The 13375-nt window shown below is 39.1% G+C and overlaps 1 protein-coding gene across 1 annotated transcript; it reads right to left on the reverse strand.

The window, feature by feature from the left end:
* Window positions 1-8082: 8082 nt before the first annotated feature.
* On the reverse strand, window positions 8083-13062 carry IFNG (interferon gamma). The gene is made up of 4 exons (XM_050748606.1): window positions 12791-13062; window positions 11498-11566; window positions 11220-11402; window positions 8083-8799 (listed from the first exon to the last, which is right to left on the reverse strand). The coding sequence occupies exons 1-4, from the start codon at window positions 12902-12904 to the stop codon at window positions 8668-8670; spliced, it is 498 nt and encodes a 165-aa protein (XP_050604563.1). The 5' UTR covers window positions 12905-13062; the 3' UTR covers window positions 8083-8667.
* Between the last annotated feature and the right edge of the window lie 313 nt (window positions 13063-13375).

Consider the following 13375-nt stretch of genomic DNA (forward strand, 5'->3'; position numbering starts at 1 on the left):
AGATTATCTAGGTAAACAAATATGAACATCACACACCGGGGCCTATCATGGGGAGGGGGGAGGGGGGAGGGATTGCATTGGGAGTTATACCTGATGTAAATGACGAGTTGATGGGTGCAGCACAGCAACATGGCACAAGTATACATATGTAACAAACCTGCACGTTATGCACATGAACCCTACAACTTAAAGTATAATAATAATAAATAAATTTTAAAAAAAACAAATATGAAAGCAAAGGTTCTTATAAATGGGTAATATAGGCAGAGAGAGAGAACCAGAGAGATGGCAGCATGAGAAGGACTCAGCTGACAAGGAGGAAGCAGACTGTGAGCCAAGTAATGCAGGCAGCCTCTAGAAATTAAAAAAGATAAGGAAACAGATTCTCTTCTTAGAGCCTCCAGAAGGAACACAGAGTTTCCCTACACCTTAATTTTAGTCATTGAGACTGATTTTGCACTTATGACATCCAGAACTGGAAAATAACAAATTTGTGTTGTTTAAGCCACCAAGTTTGTGAATTTGTTACAACAGCAATGGGAAACTAATATACATATCTTCTGAAAATAAGCTTGTTGTAATTTTTTGCTCTTCCACAGGTAAAGTGGGTTTTTTTTTCCTTTGACTCTTTCAAGATTTTCTCTGTGTTTTTCTGCCATTTGAATATAATATTCTGTCTTAGACCATTTTGTGCTGCTATTACAGAATACCTGAGACTGAGTAACCTATAATGAGCAGACATTAATTTGTCTCACAGTTCTGGAGGCTGGGAAATCTAAGGCCAAGGGGATGCACCTGGTGAAGACCTTGCTGCCTCACAACACGGCAAAAGGCATCACATGGATGAGAGAGAGTAATAGAGCTTGAGAGAGAAAGGTTCAGAGGAGGAGGAAAAGGAAGCTGAATTTATTCTAAAACGAAACCCACTCAGGATAAGTAACCCATTCTCAATAATGACATTAATCCATTCATGAGGGCACAGCCCTCACGACCTAATCACCTCCTGAAGGTCCCATGTCTCAACACTGTTGTGTTGGGGATTAGTTTACAACACCTGAACTTCTTACAAACCATAGCATATTCTTAGGGGTAGTTGTATGGCAATTTGTTCTGCTCAGTATTCTTTCAGGATCTGTTGTTATACTACATATTTTGAAATTGCCAAAAAGAAAAAATTTAAAAACCTATTGCCCCCTCCCCAGTTCTTAGATATTCTTTTTTGTGTGTGTTGTTCTATTCTGTTTGTTTGCTTGTTCTTCATTTTTTCTCTCTGCATTTTAGTTTGGGAAGTTTCTATTTACCTATCTTCAAGCTCACTGATTCTCTTCAAACTCACTGAATCTCTTCAAGCTCACCGATACGTTGTGTTTACTGTTGAGCCTATCGAAGACAATCTTCATTTCTGTCACAGTGTTTTTTATTTATAGTATTTCCATTTGATTCTTTTCTTAGACTTTCCATCTCTCTACTGACATTACCCATCTGTTCTTGCATGTTGTCTACTTTTTTCCCTTAACATATTAATTTTAGTTATTTTAAATTTCTCACCTGGTAATCTCAAACTCTAGGTCATATCCAAGTCTGGTTTTGACGTTTGCTTTATCACTTCCGGCTGTTTTCTCTCACCTTTCCGTGTGCCAGAGGCTTCAAGTTCTCTGGCATTCTTGCCTTTGTCTCCCATCTTTACTTTGTGCTTCCATAATTACTCCTCCTTAGAGAGAGTCTGTGCCTTGCAGCTCTTTCACCTGTGATCCACTGTTATTACTGGAGCCCTGTGGTATGTAGTAAAGTATGGGGAAAGGGACGTGTTTTATAATCTTTAAATCTCAGCATTTTAGTGGGCCTGTGTTTCAGGACTGTGATCTTCACAAGTGTTTCATCTTGTATAGCTTTAGGTGAAAAAGGACAACTAGAAGGGACTCAAGTTAGAGGAACATCCTTCTCCCACAGCCCTCTCATAGGAGTCTGGTAAAGCCTTTCCCCCTGGAGAGCAGACCTTTGTTTCTGGACATATTTCACAAGGATTACTCATCCCCTCCCCATGCCAGAGCCACAGGGATATCTTTCTCAGAACTTCACCATGAGAACTTGGTGGGATTCCTGTGGGTACCCTCATGAAAACATGGAGGGTCCTTCACAGTTCAACCCCCAGGTGTATCTCACTCCCATGCTAGTCCACACTCAGCCTCCAGCAACTCATCAAAATTACCATTTAAGTGTTTTAACAAGTTAATTACTTCAGTGGATTCAGGTCCAAGTAAGCAGGTCTTGGCTGTGAATTTCTGGATTTGCCTACTCTCCAGATTTTATTGTGGCAGTATGTCTTGCAAATTCTGTTCTATGATGGAACTAAAAAAAAAAAAAATCACCGATTTTGTTTGTCTAGCTTTTCCTTGTTTCGAAGGCTGGAGTAACAACTTCCAGGCTCTGTATATGTTGGAGCTAAAATTGGAAGTCTCTCATGATGGTTTTTTTTTTTTTCCTTTTTTTTCTGAGATGGAGTCTCACTCTGTCACCCAGGCTGGAGTGCAGTGGCACAATCTCAGCTCATCGCAACCTCCGCCTCACGGGTTCAAGCGATTCTTCTGCCTCAGCCTCCTGAGTAGCTGGAACTACAGGCACGTGCCACCATGTCCAACTAATTTTTGTATTTTTAATAGAGACCACGTTTCACTGTGTTGGCCAGAATTGTCTTGATCTCTTCACCTCTGGTGATTCACCTGCCTCGGCCTCCCAAAGTGCTGGGATTATAGGCGTGAGCCACTGCATCCAGCCCACGATGGTTTTTTTCATCCCAAGCAGCACGGTATCTGAGGCCTCAGTTGGAAAATTCAAATGCTTAGAGCTACAATCATCTAAGGGCTTGCTCACACACATCGGATGATTTGTGCTGATGTTGAGTAGAAGCCTCACTGGAACTCTTGGCCAGAATATGCACACATGGTTTTCCCCATGCAGCCTGAACATCTCGACATGATGTTGGGTTCTGAGGGCAAAAGTCTTGACATGGAAAGAAGCCAGATAGAGACTGTACCCTAGACTTCAAAGGATGTGACTGCATTTCCATTTCACTTCACTGGTAAGCAAAGTCAAGCCCTTTCCCAATATTTAGGAGAGTAACACACCCTCAACTTTAAGTTGGATTACAAGAAGTCACATTACAAGAAGAGCATGGGGATGGGGTGAGTATATAGGTGTGATTATTTTTGGAAATTTCACCTTGTTTCAAGTTAAATATGGGGAATTCTGAGTCATCAAGAATTTTAGACCTCACCAGCCTGTGACTCTGAAATAATCTCACAGTGACTTTTTCATATTTATATTTTGAAAAAATATTGTAGGCTGTACCCCTGCAAATCCTAGCACTTTGGAAGGCTAAGGGGGTGAATCACTTGAGCCCAAAAGTTCAAGACCAGCCTGGGCAACATAGTCAAACCACATCTCTACAAATAGTACAAAAATAAAAAATTAGCTGAGCATGGTGGTGCATGCCTGTGGTCCCAGCTATTTGGGAGGCTGAGGCAGGAGGATGGCTTGGAAACCCAGGAAGCGGAGGTTGCAGTGAGCCATGATTGTGCCAACTGCACTCTAGCCTGGGTGACACTCTAGCCTGGGTGTCTTAAAAGAAAGAAAGAAATTGCAAACTTACAGAAGAGTTGGAAAAGCTTTATATTTCCTGAATCATCTCAGAGTAGGTGGCTATCCCGATGCCCCTTCACCTCTGAATACATTAGTGTGCATTATCTACCCACAAAGACATGTCCTGCTTAACCATGATACAAACCTCAAAATCAGGAAGTTTAAATCGATATATCACTACTCTCTCATCTTCAGACCTCATTCAAGTTCACCAGTTGTTCTAAAAATGATTTCTACTGCATAAGTATTCAGTTTAGAAACTTGCACTGCATTTAGCTATCATGTCTCTATAATTCATTTCAGAACAAAACTGTTCTTCAGTCCTTAGTCTTTCCTTTACTTATACAACTTTGATACTTTGAAGACTACAGACAAGATATTTTGTAAATTGCTTCTTAGTTTGCATTTGTATGTTTTCTCATGACTAGAATAGGTTATGCATCTTTCACAGAGATATCACAAAAGGTATGCTGTGTTCGTTTCCTTGCATCCTATCAGGTAGGACACCCTTTTCATTTATCTCATTACTAAGGATGTTCACTTTTATTCCTTGATTAAGATGGCATCTGCTAAGCTTCTCTACTATAAAATTACTCCTTTCCAATTTGTAATTAATAAATATTTTATAGGGAGATATTTTGCAATGATGTGGCTATACTATTCCTCATAAACTTTCTGTGTGTTCATTTATATCAATATATACTCCTGGTTTCCTATTATATTCAAAAGGTCATAATACATCACTATCACTATTTATTTTGATGCTCAAATTTTCTCATATTTGACCAGTGGGAGTCCCTTCAAGCTGGTTTCTGTGCCTTTTAACATGTTTCCATCATCCTCTGAATACTTCTTTTGTTCTAGCACACCATGTACTTTCACTACCCCTGCTCTGGGATCAGCCAGTTCTCCAAGGAGTTCTGGTTCCTTCTAGCAAAGAATGGTATTTAGAAGTCAAGATATGGGTGATCAGTGTTCTCACTGTTGTTGAGATGTTAACTACTCTCAGGCCCCCTCAATGGACAGAGTTAGGGTGAATTAATATTTCTGTCTATTATTTATTTCTGTATCTACCTCTATATATTGAAGAGCATAAGGTAATACTGACACATCTAATTCTAATTCAATATCATAGGGTTTATTCTAATTTTCTCCTTTTCTGTACTGTAGCTTCCTTCAATAGTGAGGTAGACTGGCTCCCATTATCTTTAATATAATTACTTAATTAATTTCCCATCTGCACTAATATGTCTTCCCCTATGCAGATGCCATTCTTACTTCACTCTAACACCCATGCTGGGCCATCCCAGGACACAGATGTCCTCCTCACCTTGCCTGGACTCTGACAGCCTACTCCAGGCCTTTCTTTCACATAGGCACCTCCTTGCTAGGCTAAGGTTCAAAGGACCCATGTCATGTCAGGCTGCCGCCCTATGATAGACTGCATAATGGACCCCCAAAGATGTCCACATCCTAGTCCCCTGAATCTGGGACTGTTGCTTTATATGATACACACACACACACACACACACACACACACACACACGCACACAAATTCTCAGATGTGGTTAAGTTAAAAATCTTAAGAAGGAGACAATATCCTGAATTATTCAAGTGGTCTTAATGTAATCACGAGGGTCCTTATAAGAGGAAATAGGGAATATCAGACTCAGAGAGAATGAGAGAGGCTGGAAGACACTGTTCTGCTGGCTTTTGAAAAGGAAGAGGCCACTAGCTGAGGATTGAGAGTGGCCTCCAGCAGTTGAAAAAGTCAAGGAAACAGATTGTCTCCTAGAGTCTCCAGAAGGAACAAGCCCTGCCGATGCCTTGATTTTAGCCCACTGAGCCTAGTTTTGGATTTCTGCCCTCCATGATGGTAAGATAATAGACATGTGGGGTTTTTTTCAGCAACTAAGTTTGTTGTCACTTATTACCAAAGCAATAGGAAACTAATATGCTCACTCACCTCTTCAAGGACCTTCTCCTCATTCTGCTCAGGTTCTGATACCTTCCACACCAGGTTTCCTCCCTTCACACTGTGCCTGGAATTTGGCTGCCCATCGTGGGCAATTACAGATGTCTACCTTACTCTGATGCGCTTAATTGATTTAGAATAATATTGTTCAAATGGGAAGAGAGGAAGAGGAGAATGAAGAGAACAGGATAAGAAAGAACAAGAAAATCCATTGACATTTCACGCTCAAATTTTAATTGCCAAAAATTGCCCTACCAGCAAGGATATGCCAGCAATTTCTGAAAGTCACTAAGGGTGGGACATCATACGATAAGGGCTCTCACACTGCAAGCCCAGGCTGCTGCCCCAACTGCTTACAAGATTAGGGAGATACCTGCCCCTGCTGGCATTGAGAGAGGAAGCTTCCCCTAAGGTCTCTTAGTCTAAAGCATGGTCCATCCCTCCTACAAGCTCCATCACACTTCTGAAACTAGGTGTGTTCATAAGAGAAGAAACATACAAGATAGGGAATAATTGACAACCACTGCATAGGCCAGTCTCAACTCAAGTTCTCTTAAAGGATCTTCTCCCTGTCTCATTCCCTGCTATCATCACAACACCTAATACAGTTTGTATCTCTTCATGTCTCACAGTCTGGGCCAAACTGAGACCAACCTCAGTGAGAGGGAATGTTTTATCCAGCCCTAGACTAAAATTCATCTCCTGGGGCTTCATTCCACATGGTATGATTAATCACTTCTCAAGATGATTGATGGTGGGAATTTCCAATCCCTTCCCCAGAAGTATGGCCTGGAAATACAGTCCAGGCAAGACAGTTTCACAGTAGCCCTCCATCTGTTTATACATCAAAGTCTGCATCAGTGAATCTTAATACGAACAAGAGTGGAGACACCAGTCGCAGATCATATTAGCTGTAGTTGTGCCAAAAATAACCCAATTTACTTTCAGTCTTGCTTCATCAAAGATTCAAAAGTTTCAGAATCAGATCTCACCCACTGTCACTTAATTGCCCAATAATCAAAATAATGACCCCTGATTGTTGTCGAAGACTCAAATGATCCTTTGTGTGATCTATTTCACATAATCCTACTGTTGCTGTTGGAGGGTTATGTGAAATTGTTGAGAAGGAAGCCCCAGATGCCTAACCCTCTCTATCCTTGACATTCACAATCTTGCCACCACTGTGTGTTCCATAGTCGATAGAACTAATCTCACTATATCCATTATCTTATGTCGGTGATCATAAGAAGTCTCAGACTCGCAACACATCCCTATGCACTTTCCCTTTTATGACAGCCTCTCTTATTTTGTCTCACTGGGTCTTCTGGAATTTACAGCCCAGAACTAACCAAATCCTTCATATCCTCAACTTCCTCCTTCTCAAAAGATAAACTGGCCCTCCCCTAAGGACATTGCTTCCCCTGAATTCCTCTCAAGTGTGGCTGGTTTTCTCTTCCATCTTCTGGGTGCAGCACACTGGTCTGCTGGTTCTTCTACCATTCCAGGAAAATCTCCTCTTCAGAGCCTTTGCAAGGATATACCTTTTGCCTGGAATTCAAATAGCTACCTCTCTTATTTCTTACAAGTGCTTCCTCAAATGGCATCTCCTCAATGAAGCCATATATAATTACTCTTTTAAACCTCTAGCCCTCCCACCCTGCCACACATAGGATTTCTAATTTCCCTGTCCTGCTCTCCTTTAACTATTTTTCCATGACACCAATCACCTTAGAGAATGCCATGCAATAGACTTACATATTATGTATTTTGTTCATTGTTTATCTGTCCCTTGCTTAATTTCAAATTCCCCAGGGGCAGGGATCCTTGGCTGTTTTGCTTGAGTAAGGTATCTCAAGGATCTACAACAGCACCAGGCACATAGTAGGTACTCCAATAAATATTTCTTGAGTGAAAGTATCAATTTGTACCACAATATTATGAGGAACACACAATTATTTTTCCGACAATAAAGCTGAAACTTAGACAATATACATAAAGTATTAAAGGTCACACTACTTGTAATGGAATAACTTGGATTCCAATTCAAGCCTTCTCCCTAGAGCTTACACCCACTACTCCACACCCAGTGGTGTTTGCCAGCATTGGATGAGGGAGAGGAAGATTCTGAAATGAAGGAGGGAATAGGAAGGTGGAGAAGGGGCTAGAAATAAATCTCTGTGTGCCAAGCTGAGCAGTTTAAACTACATTCCATAGCAGAACCTCTTGAATAGTGGTTCAAATTGAATAGTGACATAATTAAATCTGTATCTTAGAAAGATAATTCAAAGAGCTGCCAACTGGAAAAGTGAAAGTCAACAAAATGCTAGTGGAAAGAAACACCACATTTAATGGAACCAAATGCAACTCTAAAATTTCCACAGCTAAGATGACTCCCCTCCCTACTAATTCATTAATAGGTAGTTCTTTCACTCCAGTTCTCACTTAGAAAAGGTCTGACACAGCATAAATAGTTGTGAACTTATACTTTATTCATATATATTAGATATTGATAATCTTAACAAATGAGTTACTTTCCATTTGGGTACAGTCACAGTTGTCAACAATATTTGGAAGCACCAGGCATGAAATCTCTTGAGATGCTATGTTTTCATCAGGGTCACCTGACACATTCAAGTTCTGTCTGACAGACCATTAAAGCAGTGGCTCAGAATGCAGGCAAGTTTTCAAACAGGCAGTAACTGGATAGTATCACTTCACTTATAAGTATTCATTATATCATCAAGTGAAATAAACACACAACCCACAGGATCTTGCTTAGGTTGGCTGCCTAGGTGGCCCCTGAGATAAAGCCTTGTAATCACATAGCCTCGCCTAATTAGTCAGAAAACAAAGGATTAAGTGAAACAGTCACAGGATATAGGAATTATAAATAATACATATATTAATAGATATTCATTTTCATTACACAAAAGTTGCTATTATAAATACTTATTTGATTGATGAGTCTAAAAATATATTCCCCATATAAATAATGTTAAATATTAATAAATAGATTTAGATTTAAAATTCAAATAGTGCAGGCAGGACAACCATTATTGGGATGCTCTTCGACCTCGAAACATCTGACTCCTTTTTCGCTTCCCTATTTTAGCTGCTGGCGACAGTTCAGCCATCACTTGGATGAGTTCATGTACTGCTTTGCGTTGGACATTCGAGTCAGTTACCTATTGGGAAAGAAAAGAGCAAAATTAATTTCAGGCATATAAGCCATCAGGATATTCAGTTAATGGCATGATGGTCAGTGAAAATAAAACTATTCCTTTAAAAAAAATGGACCATATTACCTTAATATACAATATTTACTTCTTCAGCAGTTGAGGCTAAAAATTACAATTACATTACTAGTTGTGCAATGATGTGGTGGAGTCCGTCACATATCTTTAAATCTACTCCCATAGAATTCTTGAAATCATATAGTGAAAAGACCCCTGGTGTGGAGTCAATGTAAAAAGGTGGATCTGAATCTCATGCGTGCAATAATTCTGACCTTGAGCCAGCTACTTAACCTTTTGGAACCTCTATTTTCTCATCTAAAGGAAGAGAAGACTGTTTCTATGACCTCTCTATCATCAATCTACCAATTATATCACTTTATACTTTAGTCTCTCCTGTATGTATCAAATGAGTAACTATAGGTCAATGATTCTCACTATTGTGCATAGCAGATTAACCTGGAAACCTAATAAAGACCTCAGAGATCCAGGGGCACGAATTGGAAGGACTGTGTCCTGTGCATTCACTAAGCTCCCCAGGTGATTCTGACATCCACCTAAGTTTGAGAACCACTGATCTAGGTTAGGTACCCTAGAAAACATCAAATCCAAAACAAGTGAAAACTGTAATTTTTAATTTCTCCCAGATTAGGTCAGTCTCTCAATTTCCATAATAGGTTTTAAAATAACCACCAATCATATTTATATATGGCTTACTGATATATAAAGTTTAAAATTAGGAATTGCAACAACTTTTTCAGTACCCTACCTTCTAGGCCAGCAAATTGAACTACTTGCATTTCCTCACTCTAACTAATAGGGCCATTTAGGTGATTTCATTCTTCCTAAAATGTGGACCATTTACTTTCCTCTTGACTCTGCCATTATATTTTTTCTAATCTTGGGAACACTATGGCTACCTCGCCACATTTCTGAGGATGGCTGGGGGATTACAGGCTACAGGGCTAATTATGAAAGGGCATAACATACCTCAGCTTAGCAACTGAGCCAAAGAGAACAATAATTAATAGAGCTCACTCAAGATTGCCCATCAAGAAACAGGAGGTTTGTAGCTTCCAGAAGGAAGAAACCCACAGATTTTTTTTTCACTTTTTTAAGGCCCAGTTCCTGCGGAGTAGAAGAAGTTTTCTACAAGCTGTGTGTTTGCAAGTGACAGATTTTACTTTCCAGTGTTCAAATCATCACCAAGAAACTAAGAGACTTATCCAGGACGGAACAGTAAGCCAGGGGCACCACTGGGTTAGTGGCAAGTGCTGAGTGTCTAGTTTCTAACCAAAGGAGACCTGTTGCCATGTCTCTCCTTTCAGTTTCTGGGGGTTCACATGAGAGGAGTGAGAGGCAGGCCCGGCAATAGTGAAAGCTGAGCACAAATCCTAAGAGCACAAATGCCAGCTTGAGCTCTCATTTGAGCCCATTTATATCAAAGCCAATCCCAAAGGAATCTAGAGGTCTTTGTCTTCTAGATAAAATTTTGAAAAACGTGTTTTGTCTTTATGCCTCAATGTTATCTTTCTGTTTATAGAAGGCATAATTTAAAGATAATTTAAAGATACAAGTTCATGAGGTATGACTTAGGAGTCTAAGGAGTTCTCCAGCTGAGATATTCTGAAAGTTGATAGAGACTTGATAGAACAATGTTTTCATAAGCTATAAATTCTACCTATTTTTCCCTAAAAACAAACAGCAACCATTCTTGCTTCTAATGAGGCAGTACAATCTGATAGGTTGGCTAGAGACTTGCAGTGGGGTGCACTGGTACCTACTCAAAGGCTGTAGCTTTCTTCTATCTCATTCTCATTTTCTATTCTTGGCATTGTAGAGTTTTGGAGCAAAGAATGTCATCAAACTTATGCAGTGAACCTAACAGTTTCCTTTTAAGATGAGGGCACTGAGCCCCAGCCAGCCATGTGATTCATCACAGTTCCCTGGTGGCTGAGATGGGAGGAGAACACACATCTTCTCAGCTCCTCCCACTGCTCTTTCCATTAAGACAGACAGCCTCTCATTCAAAGTAAGAGAATTTCCATCATATGAGCAAAGGACAATGAGAGAATTGCTTCTCAGTACTCCCCACTACTTCCTCACCTACTTCCTCTTCATTGGATTTGTCAATTCACCTGTCTTTACACAATAGTTACAATGCCAGCATTTTTCTACATTACATACTTCAGTGATTCCCATACTGGCTTTGCAAAGTCATCCAAACACAAATAGAATTAGTAAGAGTTTCAGCTACGGGTTGAGTTCATAGCTTTAGCAACTGTTAAATAGCTAATGTCTACTTTCTGGAGAACAAATGCTTTGCAAGACCTTCCGCAATGAAACCAAAGAAAGAATTTAAAGAGCCTTACCGAATAATTGGTCAGCTTTTCAAAGTCATCCCGTTTCTTTTTGTTGCTATTGAAAAACTTGACATTAATGTCTTCCTTGATGGTCTCCACACTCTTTTGGATCCTCTGGTCATCTTTGAAGTTTTTAAAAAGTTTGAAGTAAAAGGAGACAATTTGGCTCTGCATTATTTTTCTGTCACTCTCCTTGGAAGGAAAGAACACAAACAGAGGATGATGTGTATTTATCCATCAGAAAGCAAGCAACAGGAAAATTAGCCAAATGGGAATATTCAGCTTACCTCTTTCCAATTCCTCAAGATGTCTAAGAAAAGAGTTCCATTATCTGCTACATCTGGATCACCTGCATTCTGGGAAAAAAAAAAAAAGGGTTTACAATTAGCCCATAAATTGTCTTAAAAATATATTTCAAGTTTCATTAAACTCAGATGTGACAATATTCACTGATTTCCTTTTCAATTCTTCTGCTTAGTTCTAACAATAAGTGTTCACAAAATGTTTATGTGAGATATAGCCAAAGACTACTATGCTCTTTTAGCTTTTTTATTTTCCAACATAACCATTAAATTGCAATGTCACAAAGGAGTTAAACAAAGCTGATGATACTCCAAGGTTCTCAAAAACTATAGTAGGCTAAAGAAAGTATTTTCAAGCTAGGCTAAAAAATACAGAACAAAAAACAGCAAAGCCACCCCACTATAAAATGCTGCCCCCCAATGGCACAGGTTTCTATTACATCTACTATGCCTTCCTGTAGGGTATTATGTCAACTTTAAAAGATAGTTCCAAACGTGTGTGTGTGTGTGTGTGTGTGTGTGGTCTGATTTTGTGTTGTAGGAATAAAATTAATTGTGAATGTCTGAATATTAGTATGACAGCTATAATTATAATAACTAAGTTTTAAATAAATAATGAAATATTTAAAATGTAAAAACTTTTCATTAACCATCAATAAAATTTTAAAAGAAACTCAAAAAACTCACTTAAAATTTTTAAACATTCCATAGCCAGAATCATAATTCCTACAAAATCCCAGTGAGCAACTAAGTTCAGGAGTAATTCACAAGGAATATAGATAGAGCAGCAGAATGTTGAAATAACTTTTTGGAGAAAATCACCTATCAGTGATTTTTTTAAGCCAAAACTTTAAGGACCTTTTTTACTTTAATTTGTAAACGTTTCCTATTAACTTTTGAATGCTAATCTTGACCTTAGAGTCTGAGAAGTCAAAAACTAATAGCCAATCATTTTTTTCAATATGCATACTCCTTGACTTATCACATCTGAATGAGTTCTCACCACAAAATTATTAACATCATTATGCTTCATATCCATATTATGCCCATCTTTGGGAAGATTCATAAATCCCTTTTAAGTCTCTATACAAACTGAGCAGAAGGTTAAAACAATATCTAGATTATGTAGTCAAGAAACTCATCCAGTCAATAATTAACAAAATAAAACCAGATCTCAAAATGACTGCGTACGAGAGGACAGTCTATCAGAGATGCTACAGCAAGTCAATATTCAGTCATTTTCAACCAAAAAAAGTACTATTAAAAAGCCATACTTACAAAATATTTCTTGAGGTTTTCTGCTTCTTTTACATATGGGTCCTGGCAGTAACAGCCAAGAGAACCCAAAACAATGCAGAGCTGAAAAGCCAAGATATAACTTGTGTATTTCATCGTTTCAGAGAAGAGTTAAGCCAAAGAAGTTGAAATCAGAAGTTCTTGTATCAAGTTGATCGGGTCCAAAGGGCTTAACTGATCCTTTCTCTTCTAATAGCTGATCTTCAGATGATCAGAACAATGTGCTGCACCTCCTTTGGCTGCTGGTATTTATACCTAATTGAAGTCTCCTCAGGATTACGTATTTTCACAAGTTTTTTAAGATGAGATGGTGACAGATAGGCAGGGATGCTAGTTTGTATTAATAACTAAGGTTTTGTGGCATTTGGGTGTTGTAGTTAGAGTTTCCTTTAGACTCCTTGGGTCCTTTGACGATGAGACAGACCCATTATGCCCACCTGTGCCATTCTGGTGGGATTCTTTGAAGGCACTTTTACTTCACACCATTCAAGGACTGGAAATTTTTTCGCACCTCCCCCCTTCACCCTGGTAAAATGTTGACTCCTCATTCACAAAGCACATTGATCA

This window comes from Macaca thibetana, chromosome 11, assembly GCF_024542745.1.
Source record: "Macaca thibetana thibetana isolate TM-01 chromosome 11, ASM2454274v1, whole genome shotgun sequence".
NCBI lineage: Eukaryota > Metazoa > Chordata > Mammalia > Primates > Cercopithecidae > Macaca > Macaca thibetana.